The sequence below is a fragment of the Lolium rigidum genome, chromosome 4, assembly GCF_022539505.1.
Source record: "Lolium rigidum isolate FL_2022 chromosome 4, APGP_CSIRO_Lrig_0.1, whole genome shotgun sequence".
In the NCBI taxonomy this organism is placed as follows: domain Eukaryota; kingdom Viridiplantae; phylum Streptophyta; class Magnoliopsida; order Poales; family Poaceae; genus Lolium; species Lolium rigidum.
In genome coordinates, this window is record NC_061511.1 from 258,109,642 (window position 1) to 258,127,125 (window position 17,484).

Consider the following 17,484-nt stretch of genomic DNA (forward strand, 5'->3'; position numbering starts at 1 on the left):
GGATGAAGGAAATCAGAAAGGAATTAGATCCCGGCCGGAGAATTTGCTTAAGGAGCGGAGAAATTAAAGGACGAAAATTAAAGAAGGGCGCACCAAGAAAACAACGAGAAAGGTACTACTAGATGGATGAAGGAAATCAGAAAGGAATTAGAAACAACGAAGAAGAAGCCAAATTCGCCATCGACCGTGCGGCGGGAGGGGACACAGGGCGCGGTCCTCCGCAGCCTGCTGCAAGGGGGCGACCGGCCACTGCCGCACCCGTCCGACGCGGACCAGCGGGAGCGTCCACCGCTGGCTGCTGCTGCTGCTGCTCGTCACACGCGGGCGAGCGCTCCCGCGTCCGCACCCTGGCCGCTCTGCTTGGACGACATAACCTTATCCGGTTACCACTTGAGGAGGCAATCTGTGTATTCATCGCCCACTTTCTCTTATTCGTGCAGTTCTCTTTCAAGCCCTTATAGGCAGCTTACTTAACTTTGTTTTATGCATGTGAGTTCTCTGATTTTAATAATCTCACCTAGCTAAAGGATGCTAGCTAATATACCAAACACTCTACATCAATTGATTTTTCAGAAAAGGATAAATGATTAAACTTATACAACATGTTATGTTTCATGTATTATTAGTTTAAATCTGTTACGCAATTTCATCCATTTTTTGTTTTATAAATTTTTGTGTGTACATCAGGTGTAACTCCGTTTTGCACTTCCTCCGTTCTACAAAACTTTTCTTAACAAGTTGGTTTTGTCCTAGTATATCTAAAAAAGAGGAAAGCGTTCCGTCGTCCCTTCGTCGCGCTTCGTCTCCGCTCCCTCAGATCGCCCCGCATGGGCTTTAAGTGGGCCAAGCCCAACTAATCCCAGTTAACAAAATCTCATTCCAAACAAATGACGACAAGTCCTTCATAGCGCCCGCACTCGCTCCTGCCTTCCATGGCGATGCCCTCGGCGCCCCTGCCTATCCGCGATTCCCTCCGAATGTTTCCAATTCTGTTGTCAACCCTAGCCGGCTAGCCGTCCCTGCCTCCCGACTCCCACACGATCTCGTTCCTCCACCATCCGCGGGACCCTAATGTCACCGGCATCCTCCTCGCGCCGCCCGGGGATCCCCCACTTGAACTTGTCCTCCTCCACGCGTGGGATCCGCAGGTCGCCGGCGTCCTCCTCACTCTGCCATGCGAGCTCGCCATCATCATGCTCGCACAGCCGGCCAAGCTCGCCATTTTCTTCCATGCGCGGCCCATCGAGGGCACACCTCACTCATCGACGTCGTCCTCATCGCGCGGCCAGGGAAACCCCCACTTGATCTCGTCCTTCTCCACAAGCAGGACCGGAGGTTGCCGGCTTCCTACTCGCTCGGCCATGTGAGCTCGCCTCACCATCGACCTCAGCCCCATGTCCCACCAAGCAACACTCAAGTACCACCTGATCTACGCCCACTGCCTTCGAGGTCACATTGCACCGGGACAAGTCGGATCTGGGCATGAAGGGTCGTTATGTGTTTGAATTTTAGAATACTGGCACTCTTCAGTGCATATGAATCTTTATTGTTACTTCTCAGTTTAGATTTCTGTCATATACATTGCTTCTACAAGTATTACGGAGTACTATTCTACTACTGTTACATGAGTGAAACTGATGTGTTTACTTTGATACGAAATATCGTGGTTAGTATAATCGATAAGTAGTAGACCTCGATGCGAAATATTGTCTGGCCTATTTTAAATAGATATTTAAGAGTGGTGTAAGCATTCTATAGATGAATACCTTCTGAATGGCATACAAATAACCTTCGGTAACTATCTTTGTCCCTTGATGACATACACACCCTCATCATTGAGTTCGATGGCTACCTGATTTTGATGTTAGAACAAGATTTTTGTTTATCTGTTATTGTGGTTGCTATTGCAGTCCACCATTGGAATGGTATGCTTAGGGGAAGGCAGGAGCCGAATAGTAGGAGTGTTGTGCTAAGTGCAACTACAAGGTTTTCTGTTTGAATCAAATGATGGTTGATGCTACTGCTGGATACGGCGGTTGATGATCTTGCTATCAAGGTAAGTCGGTACTAGGTTCAACTTTTCTGAGGAAACAAATTTTATAGTTAGTGGTAAATTGACGTGTGATTACACCCTTCATTTATGTGTTCTGCAATTTTCACTGTAATTTTGTCAGTGAAAATGTTGAGCAATTACAGCCCTTGAAGCATTATCTACTGCTGTAGATAAATTTTGCAAGTTGACTGTGGTGACAATAACATTCACATATGCATGGTCCTTTGTAGATGAAGCTTTGAATTTGAGCTCTCAACTTATGATGACTGCTTCACTATTGCCCAGTACCATCTCTGCTTCAAAATATACATGAAGTAAATTCTTGCATGGAGAAGGCTAAAGGCAGGAGCTATGTTTTCATGCTCCCGTCGCAGTCAATGCTTGGCTAAAGGCAGGAGCTATTTCATTGCATGTGGTGTCACTGAGGTTAGTTGCCCGGGCATGTAATGCCCATATACCGGTATACTCTGAACTTGGATTACCAGCGGATGCCGAAGCTCAATCAGGAGGGTTGTAGTCATGGCAGGTTGTGTCAAGAACCTCCAATTTGAAAAAAAACACTTGGTTACTTTGTAGGGTTATAAGAAACTTTGGAGCATTGACTGGATTTAGCATTGTATTTATTTACTCAATAAAGCTTACTTATTGTATAATCTATTTTCATTGGCAATATGAATGGAAGTATAGTTGGTAAGTGATAACGTGTCTCTTATGACGTAACATATCATGTTTCTTTCTAAATATATTTGTTTCCCACTGGAAACAGACGAACACCTAACTATATTTGTTTTTACGAACACCTACCTATATTTGTTTTCTGTAGCAATGAGCACGCTCATATTTTCTATTACATAAACAAACTTAGGTGACAAGAAAAAATAGTGAGTTCAAAGTACAACAAAAGTAGAACTCCGATTGTCACATTGGTACCTACACAAAGTACATTCTCAGATAATGTTTATTCGTTACATATTTAATTGTGTGTCGGCTCATATTTTCCAATTAGTTGTTACGCTTTGTTTGTGTGTTGCCTACTATTGATGCCGCCACTTTGCTCCACTATTTAATCTAATGCCATAAGTTAGTGTTGTAGCCTCTATTATCCATTGTCGCCCGTAGCAACGCACGGGCATTTTACTAGTATGTGAAAGATTTGTCCTATGGGCGATCAGAACCACCTCCAATGTCTCGATAACAGTTATTATTTTCACCATTTCCACCAGACCCTTGTCATGTATTCTTATCCATTTTTACCATGAGCAAGTCTTGTATGGATCATCGTTGTTTTGATCCACCGTTGCTTTGTTCCAATATTTCAAAGCAATGGTTGAAGGTAAAGAAATAATGTTTTTATCATATGATTCCAAAGAGCTATTGTTTGATAGTCGAAATCTGATTCCCATCGAAGAAATTTTGTATATTTGGTTGTACATTTTCCTGGTAGTTCCAGAAATGATGATTTGTCTGTTGAACTTCTATCCTTGGCCGCATCATGTTGCTGCATTTTTGTTAGATGGTTGATTCACATTGAAACTTTGAGTGACCCATGATTTGTAATAATTTCATACTTTCTACAGTTATGGAGACAAACACTTTGGTAATAATGAAATAAAAGCCGATACAAAGGCTGGGGTTATTCCCTATATCGAAAAAATGAGTTGAACTTCTTAACAACGTCGATTTTACAATTGAACTGAAGCATAAAGAATAAGGATTTGCAACATAATTTGATATACTATGTGAATATCTTCCAACATGTGACCCATTAAATGTGCCGATGTATGCCAAAGAAAAACCCCGATATAAGTGTTGTGGCATGTGACCCATTAAATGTGCCGATGTATGCCAAAGAAAAACCCCGATATAAGTGTTGTGGCAGAAGGAAAGCGATCTCAATTGCTTCAAGCCATTTATTAACGTGATAGCATGGGCCATGATGAAAGTAATGTTTCCATTATGAAGTCAAAGTGCATTGACATCTTGAGCAATCTTCAAAATATGTGTAAAGCTAGTGTGGATGATAAATCAGGGACTTCTATTTGAGAAGCAAAGTTTTTAATTAACTGTTATGTCATCTAAATTGTCCAAATTTCCCAATAAATACTGTACATATCAGTCACCGATGATGCATTTTTCTATGCCTTATATTTAACACTATTCAACTTTTATTTTTGTTTTTTTATAAAAAGAAAGAGTCAAATTTAAGGTTTTTAGTTGGATTCAACTATCGTCCAAAAGTCCATGTTCTTGTTAATAAAATTGGGAAGAATTTAATTCCAATTGCTTCTCCTTGTAATAAAAAACTAGACATCAAGCGGGGCCAAGCACAAAATGAAGTCTTAACTAAGATTTTTAACTATTCAAAGCAACATCAACAAACAAATGACAGTAAGACATGGCCGCAAATTTCCATGCACTAGAACAAGGGGTGGAGCATCTAAACGCAAAGCGTTGGTCTAACATGTATGGTCCACACTGAGTAACTATTGATTTTTCTGTAATGTTTACATGTTCTACATATTTTACATCAACATGACAACGAAGTTTAGGTCAATAGCAAGGTATCGTACTTAGTTTTGATCTGCTTCTTTGTGTACTTGATATCAATCTATGTTTTGCTCCATATTCTGTAGATAGATCTTGGAATCTTTGAAATAAATCTTAAGACCAGTTGAGGTGTACTATTTTTTGGTCTACTTGGATCAGCTCCGGAGATAGTTCATAGTTTCTTCCATACAAAACCGACAAAAAATTAGCACGAACGCTAAGAATATACAACATATAGCAATTATTCGTAAGGCGCTGTTTGTAGTTGAATACATTACTCTTGTAGAGCTTCATTCTAATTGTAAACATTAAATTTCAAACATTGGGTATTTTTTTCAAACAATCTATTTAACTATGTTTATTTATTCCTTTCAATTAATCATATTTGACATCCAAAAGACAAATTAAAGGGATAGAATTAGATTTAACAACCATGTCAGCTAGATTTTTAGGTTGAACAAATCAAATTTCATATTTAAAGTTTGTTCTTTTTTTTTGAAGCTTTAAAGTTTGTTCTTTTTGACATTCAAAGTTGTACAAGAAATGTAATTGAACCTTGTTTGGTTGTTATCTAGACGATTACATAACATATTACACATGAAGTGCAGATAGTTGTATTCGTTGGTATTTAAAATTGAGTGTTAAAATCTAATCACTGTCCATGCAACATGTAGTAGTCTGAAGTTCCTGTCTTATAATTTTATTTTATTTTATCAATATAGTTCGGAAATATTTTGCAATGGATTTCGCTTAAAATATAAGCAACCCGAAAGTACCACATGAATGATTAAATGAATTTGCACCCTTGATATGTTATAACGCATTTGTATGTGCTATTGTATCCATATCCTTAAATATCCAGGAACTTGGTAGAGTATTCATGTGTGTGCAAGATATCAAAGAACATGTCAAAGTATCAATACTTTAATAGATCATTTTAAATTTGTTCTTGGATGCCCTCGTCCCCCTCTTGCTCGTTTTTAGGTTCTTGCCCACCTTTATCATTAATCCGTACGGCATATTTAGCTGTCCGACACATTTCGCTCACAAAATATGATGGCACGCATCCGTTTGTGTCGAGCCACGAAAGCGGAAATGATCGTCGAGCCACGATTGTTCGTTTGCGTCTGGGGTGCCCCCAGCGGCCCAACGCATTTTTAGGTTCAAATGTTTTTTCATTGTTTATGATACATAATTTGAAACATTACAAGATAGATACATAATTTAAAACATTACGAGATAGATTTTGGTACGTAATTTGAAATATTACAAGATAGATTTTGGTACGTAATTTAAAACATTGCAAAATAAGAAAACTTAACTAGTGGGTTGTGATGGCCTTCGCCTTCTTCGCTGCGAAGAAAGAACAACCAGTTACCCAAACTAGAAACACTATAGGGTTCTGTGTGTCCTCTTGTTTTTGGGTGCACACGAAGAACATACAGAAACCTGCACTAGTGGCTTCAATTGCATTTTCCATATCCGTTGCAAAGAAATAACAGCCATGACCTGGAGATGGTCGCCACTGTAGTCGTCGTTGCGGTAGTGCCTGGGACAACATGAGTCGTCGTACACACTGACGCTCGTATCGCCATCGCCTTCGTAGCAGCATAACAGATGGCATCCGACCTCCAAGCTGTGGGCGCGGGCATACTTCTCAAAGCCGGTATCGAGATACATCTTCCCTTGCTCGTCAAACATGATCTCGATGGGCCACCAGCACTCTCCGGAGCTGTCTTCGCGGGTTGACGAAGGCCGACTCCCGGTCAGCGAGAAACTCCACAAACTTATCCGGGAGTTTTTTTTCGGCCGGGGGTCCTCAGTGGTGTGGACGACGAACTTGAACTGCATGGAGAACGGGCACACCCACTACGCAAGGGAGGTTGAGCGCGCAGACGACAGCGAGCGTGCAGATCCAACAAGGACGCCCTTGCCCCAACCCCTACGGCCCGCCATGGCGCGCGTGGGGAGAAGGTGGATGGAGAGAAGATGGATGACGACGCTAGGGTTGGGGATTGTGGAGGTAGCTCGGGTTTGTATGCGGGAATGGATACCCCCAACACTTCATTTTATACGTCGAAGGCAGCCGAGGGGCCGGTAGCGGGCACCCATTGCTAGGCCCGGGGAACTTGCATCGCTGCGAACCCATTAACTCATTGGCAGGATGCGGAAGCGATGCCGCCCACCACTACTACCACGCCATGCAAAAGATGAAGCAGACACGGTCCCTACCAGGCGTGCCCGAGCCATAGAGGAGCGGTCACGCGCAGCGTCGCATTTCGACCCGAAATTTATGCCGTGTTTGCGTCCCCGTGGACTAACCGGACATTTTGCGTCGGACCACTTAGCTGGGGTGCAGACTCATTTATCAACCGCGCAAAGTGGTCGTTTGCGTCAGGCCGAGATGCCCTTATGTAGAGTAATCTAACTTTTGTAATATGGATGTATTTAGAATTTTGACTATTAAAGTTCGCTTTGTGCACATGGCATCACGCTAATTTGAGGGTACTACGTTATGTAAGATACCACTTTGATAGTCTGATGCACAAAACCAGATTACAGTTTCACCTTTGATTGCTTCCTTTGGTAAGCTTTGCATGGAATGTGCTTTTGCATGATTATGTTCATTGAGTAAAGGAACAATTGGCATTTTCCTTTAGGTGTGCCTAAATGTAATTAAATCTAGCTTCTCTTTCAACAGATATTGCCTAAAAATTGTTAGGTGCAATTTGCATACCTCAACTGAGTATGCTTACAATGTGTAGAACAACGTAAACAATATACACTTTTTCGTTTTGCGCAATTTGTTTTCCTTGTGTACGGTAGTCTTCGGATTTTTTGCACGTGTATGCATACATATATAACATGGTTAAGGGCATCCAAAAGCACGCCGTAGTTTTCTTTTTTCTTTTTCCTATAAGCACCGTCCTATTTATGAATCATCTTCATAACTATTAGAGCTGTTACATCGACTGATCCAATGAGCAATGATCACCCAGTATCTCTATCAGGTGACCCTGGATCATTATATCCACACCACAATCATAGAAATCGCTACACAATCACCAGCACCCAATGCTATCTTCGGGCGTGTGCTTTTGTCAAACTTCTACACCAAGAGCAAGTTCAGCACATGCGTCCTGATGATTGACGCCGTACCTGATCGAGTTGATCACGCAACCGGCGGCCAGTGCGCTGAATCCTTGGACGTGTCCAGTGATGTCGGCGGTATCCACTGCCAGAACGCGGCCGGCGGTGGGTAGCCTGCGGCGTAAGCAGGGACGAACTTGCCGGCCTGCGCATACGCTGCCGCCGGGTGGAAGTGTGGCGGCGCCATGGCAGCCGGGTGCGGAATGAACTGTTGTGGAGCGGCCGCAGCGCTGACGCCCTTGAGCATTTGCTCCAGCCTCTCCCTCTCGGCCTTCAGCTTCGTCTTCTCGTCTCGCAGCTCCGACTTCTCAGACTGCAAGTCGTAACAAACCATAAGATCCCAGAACTGAACTTTCTGGTGAATGGTATCCGGGTGTGACAGTGGGTGCCAGTGCAGTGTTTTGGTGTTTACCTTGAGGCTCTTGATGGAGTCGTGCAGCGACTCGTTCGACGTCTTAAGCTTCTCAGCCTCGGCACGCAGCTGTTCCAGGAGGCGAGCGGCATCGCTGAGGAATGAGGATGGCGACCTTGTCGGCCTTGGGCGGCTTCCCGGGCTCCAAGACTGCGCAGAGCTCATTGAACCTGGAGGTTTACACGAGAGAGAGGTGGATCAGAGCTGATCAGGTTTGGCAGGCAACTGCCGAACATAATTATTTGTTTCTTGAATCTTGCACGAATCTGAAATGGCAGAGTAGAAACGGATTAGATCATCTTCCCAACATCATTGACATAACCCAGGATATAAGCATTCGAAAATATTAAAGAAGCAAAAATAAAAATGAGATGCATCTTAGGATTGCACAGAGCGGATATATCTTCTTGAATCTTAAACGAATCTGAAACAGCAGAGTTATGATGGATTAGTTCATCTAGCCAACAGCACTATATGACCAGAACAAAAGCATTCGGGTATATTCAAGAAGTGAAAAAACTAAAGAAACGTCAGAGGCATGGGAGGATTATCCCAAGCGGCTCCAAATCTCTTAGATTGTATGAATACCTGAACCCATTACCGCAAATTTCGAAATATCCATAGAAATTTGTGAAGTTTTCCCTGTACGTAACCCAGAAGAAGAAATTTTAATTTGAGAGAGAGATGAGGGCCTGTCTTGGAGCATGTCGGAGGTTGTAGACCTCAACATGACTGTGGGTGACTGGTAGCACAATTGCAACTTTGCAGGTGAAGATGCTTTGCCGGATGAGATATATATGAAACGAGGATTGAGGAGATGAATGGCTGCGGCTCAGTAGCTCAAGAGGCAGAAGTGGAGGCGCCCAGAGCATTCGGTGACATTAAAGGGTGACGTTCTCTTCGGAGGAATGGCTCGGTCAATTGTTGCAATTAAAGGTGGAGGATGCATGAAAAAATTAAGAAGTTTTATGTGAGTTAGTGAAGATGACGTGGCATGGCTGTATGTGGTGAAAGCCAATAGCAATAATAGGGGTGACGTGGGATGCTTGCATGTTAAGAGCATCTCCAGCCGCGTCCCCCGAAGCGTCCCCCAAACCGCGCCGGATTGAGCATTTGGGGGACGTGTTTTGTTCGTGCCGTCTTTGGGGGACGTCGCTCCCTAGCCGCGTCCCCCAAACGCCGCCCCAAACATTTAAATTACTTTTTTTAACACAGAACCATTTATCAAATATAGCATATGAATAAAAATGTTTGCGAGGATTGTTTTCAAATTAAATTACAACAAATAATAAAACAAGTAAACAAATATAATAAATAGGGGTAGACGCTACATCAAGGTGCCACGGTATTTCCTTTGATCCTCCACAAATGCTCAACGAGATCAGCTTGAAGTTGCTCATGCACATTGCTGTCACGGATCTCTGCGTGCATGACGAGAAACAGTAAAATCTGCAGGCAACTCATGATCAACCTCCGCAAGAGGGCCTTGACACTCATAGGGACCAACATGTGACCTAGCATGATTCTTGCGGTCATCCTCGATGATCATATTGTGCATGATCACACAAGCCTGCATCACTTCCCACATTTGGTCGTGAGACCAGCTTAGAGCAGGGTACCGGACAATGGCAAATTGTGCTTGAAGCACACCAAATGCCCGCTCGACATCCTTCCTGCAAGCCTCCTGTCGCGTAGCAAAGTGAGAATTCTTCAGACCTGATGGATTCGAGATTGTTTTGACAAAAGTGGTCCATTTTGGATATATACCATCGGCTAGATAATAGCATTTGGTATATTCGTGGCCATTGATCTCATAGTTGCATGGTGGAGCATGCCCTTCCACTAGTCTGTCGAACACCGGAGACTGCTGCAACACGTTGATGTCATTGTGTGATCCCACCATGCCAAAGAAAGAATGCCAAATCCACAGGTCATAATCTGTCACAGCTTCAAGCACCACACTGCAATATCCATGACGACCTTTGTATATACTTTGCCAAGCAAACGGGCAGTTCTTCCATGCCCAGTGCATGCAATCGATGCTGCCAAGCATTCCAGTAAATCCTCTAGCAGCATTTTGTGCCATGATCCTTGCAGTCTCTTCCTCAGTTGGCCCTCTCAAATAGTATTTGCCAAACTTTTCCACCACAGCTCGGCAAAACTTGTACATGCACTCAATGACAGTAGACTCACTCATGCGAAGGTAGTCGTCCTGTGTATCGGCAGGTGCTCCGTATGCAAGCATCCTCATGGCGGCGGTGCACTTCTGAATCGACGAGAACCCGAGGACGCCTACAGCGTCGACCTTGAGCTTGAAGTAGGGGTCGAACTCTCGAACGCCGTGGAGGATATTCATGAACAGCCCCTTGCTCATCTTGTACCGGCGCCGAAAATTGTCGGCCTGTGTTGCGTCGTCAGCGAAATAGTCGTTGTGCAGCATGGCATGCCCCTCCATCCTCTGCCGGGGCTTCGACTTCTTTCTTCCCGGCCTTGATCCTCCGCGGCGCGGCCTCTTCCTCTTCTCCGCCTCAGCGTCGAGCAATTCCTGGAGGGACGCGATGATCAGCAAATGCTCCCGCAGGTCGTCGTCGAAGGCTTGCTCGTCCTCCAGCAGCAGGGCAACCATCTCATCTTCGCTGTCCATGGCTGAAGCAAAATCAATGGTTAAATTTGCACCGAGGCATACGACGCAACAAACAGCGGCCAATCGCGCCTACCTGGCAAGTCGTCGAGCACCTTCTGTGCGCGGAGGTGGGGCGGATTTGACGGCGCGTTCTGGGACGCGCTGGCGACGCGGCGGCGGCGGCACGACCGGCGGGAGCCCCAGCCGCGACAACGGTTCCGACTCTCAGCAGAGATCAGACGCCCAACCGGCCGGGAAATCCGGCGGCGGCGGTGGGGTGGGAGGTGCGGGAACGAAGGAGCGACGAGAAAAGAGGCGCGAACCAACGGTTTATGCAAATAGTCGCCGACATGTGGGAGCCCGCCTCGCTTTTCGTTGTGTCCGGCGTCCCCGGTGCGTCCCCTGTGGGACGGGGACGGGCTTGGGGCGCCGGACACCGTATCGGGCCGCGCCGGACAAAAATGGGCTTTGGGGGACGCGGCTGGAACGCATTTTTTGTCCGGCGCGCCTCAAAACCCTTTGGGGGACGCGGCTGGAGATGCTCCAAGATAAGTAATTTTAGTGGGTTGCTCCTATTTAGTTATTATAGATTTGTTTTGTTCCATCTTTTGTATATAGACTTTGTAATCTTTGAAATAAACATTGAAGGGCAGCTTAACATCCACTACTCCTTGGTCTCTTTGGAATCAGCTCTAAGGATAGTTCATATTTATTAAATACAAAACTGACAAAAGATTGACTTCAGTTCTATGGATATAGACTACATAGCAATTATTGATAAGGAGGATTTTTGCGGTAGAATACTTTACTTTTATACACCTACATTCTAATTGTAAATATTTAATTTCAATCATTGCGATTTTTTTCAAACAATCTATTTAACTATATTTAGTTATTTCTTTCAATTAACCATGTTTGACATCCAAATGTCGAATATGAGAGATTGAATTAGATTTAGCAACCACTTTTGCAAAATATTTAGGTTGGACGAATCAAATTTCATATATGAAGTTTGCTCTTTGTGACATTCATAATTGCACAAGAAATGTATTAATCTTGTTTGGTTGTTATATATCTAGATTATTACATAACATATAACAGATGAAGTGCCGATATTTGTATCCATTGGTACTTCAAATTAAAGTTTTAAAATATAATCATTGAAACATGTAGTAAACTATATAATAAATATGTCCATGCACCATGGAGTAGTCTGAAATTCTTGTCGTATAAAATATTTTATTTTATTAATCTAGTTTGGAAATATTTTGCAATGGATTCCACCTAAAATATAGGCAAACCAGAAGTACCACATGAATGAATAAATAAATTGTGCACACTGGATATATTATAAAGTATCTATATGTGCGATTGTGTCCCTATCTGTAAATATCCACGAACTTGGTAGAGTATTCCTGAGTGTGTAAGCTGTAAAAATAAACATGTCAAAAAACTGTCAATGATTTAATAGATTATTTTAAGTTTGTTATTGGATACCGTCATCCCCTCTTACTCGGTTTTCAGTTCTTGGCCAACTTTGTCACTAATCCTTATGTAGAGTAATCTTACTTTTTGTAACATGAATGTGTTTTGAATTTTGGCCATTATTAAAGTTAAGTTTTGTGCACATGGCATCTAACGAATCGTTACATCGATCTGCACGTCTTGCCGGAAGTTTGCCACGGTATCCCAGTAATAATCGGGAAATGTTTGCCATCAGAATAAGACTACCCATAGTGCTAGTATCATAGTATCATACATGCCACCTTGACAAAAATCTGATGTGACGCTATAATTAATGAAGAGAGATATGCTAGTGGTATCATAATATGATATTGCATCATATCACGTGAAACTAGACAATTTAATGCCAAATACATCATATACACACAATTGTATTGAGATTATACAAATAATTAAATATCATGAGATTATGATACTACTAGATGATACTAATCACTATAGAGGTAGTATCATAGACTGATATAATATGGATAATACCACTATATGATACTTTGCACTATGACCAGCCTAAAGCATCGTCTTGTATTATTACCAGATCTAACAATGAAGAACATATTGAGGTTGAGGGTTACACACCAATTTGAGGGCACCACGGTTAGGTAAGTTACCATTCTTAGGCACATATTAATGTAACAACTCGAATGACACCGGAGCAAATGCACAATTCCTCTGAACAAGGTTTTAGTAGGGCTTTGACGAGTAACAAAAGAGAGAGATGGCTACACCTAGTTCAACTCCTCATGCATGTCCATTTATCAACACAAGAGGATGCTTTCAAATGGAACTTAATTTTGACATGTAAGTTTACGATTAAATCTATGTATCTGGATATGATTAATGTCCACGCCTGTTTCCTTCACAACTACATTCAGAAAATCAACGCCCCACTTAAAATAAAAAAAATGTGGTTCCTTCACATGAAGGTCATACTCACAAAGGACAATTTGGCGAAAAGAAATTGGAATGGGTACAAGAAGTGTTGCTTTTGTTATCAAGATGATACAATATTTATTCATCGCATGTGTTTTTGCAAGAATTTTATGGCGCATAGTACACATGACTTTCGATATTTACCCGCCTTCTAATATACCAAATCTTTTTCGCAATTAGTTACAAGGGGTAGAAAAGAAAGAAAACACTCGCAGTAGAGTAGGTGTGTGTGCTTTGCTATGGGCTATTTGGCATGTCCCAAATGACTTACTTTAACAAGACAAGCTTCCCATAGTTTCTGTTGGTTATTCCTTTAGCTACCCATTGAATCCATATGTGATCTTATCTATAGCCACGGGAGGAGCGCCAATACATTGATTTTGGATGCAACCGGTAGCACGGGATATGTACAACCAATTCGGATAGCGGATCGATAGAAGAATAACATGTTGATGCAAAAGTGTGGCCTGTTAATTAGTTGTTTAGATGACTTATCCATGTTTTTACGCCATCCGATCCATGAGTTGTAATAAGCATGTTTTCAGTTCGGTTTGTAATTCTGCCATAAGGTTTTAAATAAATTTTAATAAAAAGCCGTATGCACCGATTGATGTAGAGGCTGTGGCTTCTCTTTTTCATAAAAGAAGTTACCACTATGATAGTCTGATTCACAAAAACATACTACCTCCGTTCCATAGCTTAAGGCTATTATTTATAAAAAGTTAAACTATGTTAAGTTTGACCAAGTTTTTACCAAAAATTATTAACATGCTAAATAAAAAATCAATATCGTTTGATAGATAATGAGATATATTTTTATATGGTATCTACAAAATATCATATTTATTGATAGATTCTTCTAAAAGTTTGGTCAAACCTTACTTAGTTTGACTTTCCAAAAAAGATAAGCCTTAAGCTTTAGGATCGAGGTAGTATTATAGTTTCACCTTTGATTGATGTCCTTCGGTAAGCTTTGCATGGAATCTGTCTTTTGCATGATTATGTTGATTGAGTAAAGGAACAATTGGCATTTGACCTTTAGGTGTGTGCCTAAATGTAATTAAATCTAGCTTCTCTTTCAATATATATATTTCCTAAAAGTAGTTAGTTGTTATTTTTATACTTCAATTGTGTTTGCTTACAATATCGTAGAACAACTTTAACGGTGTACATTTTTAGTTTTTCTCAATTTGTTTTCCTTATGTACAATTGTCTTTGGATTTTGCACGTGAACATGGTTAAGGGCATCCAAAAGCACGCCATAGTTTTCATTTTTTAAAAAACTATAAGCACCGTCCTATTTATGAATCATCTTCATAACTACAACATTAGAGCTGTTACATTGACTGATCCAATGAGCAATGATCACCCAGTATCTCTATCAGGTGACCCTGGATCATTATATCCACACCACAATCATAGAAATCGCTACACAATCACCAGCACCCAATGCTATCTTCGGGCGTGTGCTTTTGTCAAACTTCTACACCAAGAGCAAGTTCAGCACATGCGTCCTGATGATTGACGCCGTACGTGATCGAGCTGATCACGCAACCGGCGGCCAGTGCGCTGAATCCTTGGACGTGTCCAGCGACGTCGGCGGTATCCACTGCCAGAACGCGGCCGGCGGTGGGTAGCCTGCGGCGTAAGCAGGGACGAACTTGCCGGCCTGCGCATACGCTGCCGCCGGGTGGAAGTGTGGTGGCGCCATGGCAGCCGGGTGCGGCATGAACTGTTGTGGAGCGGCCGCAGCGCTGACGCCCTTGAGCATTTGCTCCAGCCTCTCCCTCTCCGCCTTCAGCTTCGTCTTCTCGTCTCGCAGCTCCGACTTCTCTGACTGCAGTCACACTGAACCATTAAGATCTCTGAAGTTTTCTCTCAGATGAATGATATCCGGGTGTGCCAGTGCAGTGTTTTGGTGTTTACCTTGAGGCTCTTGATGGAGTCCTGCAGCGACTCGTTCGACGTCTTGAGCTTCTCAGCCTCAGCACGCAGCTGTTCCAGGAGGCGAGCGGCGTCGCTGAGGATGGCGACCTTGTCGGCCTTGGGCGGTTTCCCGGGTTCCAAGACTGCACAGAGCTCATTGAACCTGGAGGTTTACACGACAGAGAGGTGGATCAGAGCTGATCAGATTTGGTGGGCAACTGCCGAACATGTCCAACAACTGAAGCAATGGAAGATTATAATTGCCAGCCACAGAACTGAAACTTCAACATACCTTTCGTTGAGCCTGTCTCGCCGGAGCTTCTCGCGGCAGGCCTTGGTGCCAGGCGGTGCGCTCGACTCTGGACGGGATCTGCGGATTGCAAAAAAAAAAGCGTCAGATGAGGCTGACGCTCAGTAGAATCTGGTTCCTGAAGCTTGCAAAGTGTGATGGGAATCAGCATCAGTGACCACTGATTGATCTTTCCAACAATCGTGCTAATTCTGACCGTCTGTCAGGCTTGAAGCTGAAATCAGGCTGTAACTCATGCTTTGACAAGGGGAAAATAAAATAGGCAGCTACGTAGCTTCCAAAATAAAGTCCAATTATGAGACACCGATCAAGTCGTCAGCTAATTATTGGACTCGAACTTATCTAGTACAAATGTTTCCAGCAACCTGTAATCGGTTACTTTTGTGAGCTACCTGTGAGTCAAGTTTGCTAGCCACCCACCAGAGAAGAGGTCCAGACTGGCGTTCTCCCAACAACTACTGCTATATACTCTAAAGAAAACTACAGTACTACCGCAATCTTTCTCATCAATCGAATCAGAAAGGCCAGAACAATCCAAGCAGGAGAACTATAAAGCAAGCAAATCCCAAAACTCGCCTTGCCACAGTCAATCACAAGGCTAGCTTAGAAGCTAGTAATCTGAAGAGAGCAAAGAATATCACCTCTTCTTGGCGCCGGAGTTGTCCTGGCCACCGTCGTCCCTTCTGGGAGCATCAAACCCCAATATCACGCTGCGGGAGAATCAGTCCAATCAATCACCGGCACCATCCAATTATCCAAAGTTCTTCCAAGCCAAGAAGAGGGGAAATAACGGAATCGAAGGGAAGAGAGCTGACCTGGAGACGGGCGGGTCGTCGACCATGTAGATGAACTCGGAGCCCTGGATCTCCTCCTCCACGAGGCCGTAGTCCAGCAGCCACGCGTTGTTCCCACCGCAGCTCATCGCGACGACCGAGCAGGTCAAATCCCGAGAACCCCGGCTGTTATCCGGGGGATGGCAGATCTTTTGAGGCGGAGGCGGCGGTGGCGTGGGGATGGCACGAGCCGGGGAGGGAGACGGGAGATCGGGACGGCGGGGGGAAATGAGTTGATAAATCGACCTGCGTATGTGCTCCGGTGTTTGTTGGCCTTTTGGCGCCACCAAAGCAGCACGCAACTTGGTGGGTTGTGGCCTTTGGCGAATTGTAAAATGCACGTGGTGACGACGGACGTCGGGTCGCGGCCAATGCGGGCGCTCGCGTCCGCTGAGCCGCTGGTTTTTTTTTTATCGGGCGAGTTGGGTCGGGTGGGACGCCTCGTCTTTATTCGGTTTATTTACTGCTTGGTGCCCTGCGCAGTGCGTGTCTGCAGTTTATTCATTCCTGAATCCTTTTTTTTTTTTGAATAACAGCAGGAGAACTGCTGTGTTCATTGCATTAGAAGAAAAAGGTACAGAGACCCAAACTGCTCCGTTTATTGAAGGAAAACCGAGCGAAAACCTAAACATTAACAAGAGCACCACTAAACATAAAGAGCGCCAGGAAGGCTAGGAGCGACACAAACGAAGAAGCACACCACCGGGGAAAGCAGCTTCACCGAAAATCATCCATCGTGCTTACGGTGGGACGACTTCGACTTCATTGCAACAGCACCAAGGTCCCTCTAATCAAGTCGCATCGATCACATATGCCACGAGCTTCTTTGCCGGCTTCAACATCACCAGAGAGAGAAGACATAACCGAAGGGAGGCGGCATGTGCCGCTCCGGTCTTGAGAGGGCGGAAAACAGGACTCGTCTGACGCCGCCTGCATGTCGAGAGTGCTCTTGCTATCGCCACCGCGGGGCAACCCCACGAGCACCACAGACTCCAAGAACGCCAACAATTGATAGTGCCCGGCCAACCGCTTGACCCCAGCCCAGGTGCTCCCATCAGTACCATGTCTCCAAAACGATGCTTCCAACGAAGTCGCGACATCGAGGATGCCGCCATCGCCAATCCGACAAGCAGATTTAGGTTTTCACCCAAAGACAAGAACCAAGAGTGGGAGAAG

At 43.9% G+C, this 17,484-nt stretch overlaps 1 protein-coding gene across 1 annotated transcript; it reads right to left on the reverse strand.

The window, feature by feature from the left end:
• Positions 1-14,522: 14,522 nt before the first annotated feature.
• LOC124707579 (transcription factor ILR3-like) lies at positions 14,523-16,576 on the reverse strand. Its single transcript, XM_047239242.1, has 5 exons — positions 16,291-16,576; positions 16,117-16,185; positions 15,458-15,535; positions 15,166-15,328; positions 14,523-15,076 (listed from the first exon to the last, which is right to left on the reverse strand). Exons 1-5 carry the CDS (start codon positions 16,395-16,397, stop codon positions 14,786-14,788), a joined length of 708 nt encoding a protein of 235 aa, XP_047095198.1. The 5' UTR covers positions 16,398-16,576; the 3' UTR covers positions 14,523-14,785.
• Positions 16,577-17,484: the final 908 nt, after the last annotated feature.

Excerpts from the sequence above, each read along its gene's own strand:
- LOC124707579 (XM_047239242.1), bottom strand. The coding sequence starts at position 16,397 with ATGAGCTGCGGTGGGAACAACGCGTGGCTGCTGGACTACGGCCTCGTG. Across the intron at positions 16,186-16,290 it reads GACGACCCGCCCGTCTCCAG|CGTGATATTGGGGTTTGATG; the intron begins GTCAGCTCTCTT and ends ATTCTCCCGCAG. Across the intron at positions 15,329-15,457 it reads CGAGACAGGCTCAACGAAAG|GTTCAATGAGCTCTGTGCAG; the intron begins GTATGTTGAAGT and ends GTAAACCTCCAG.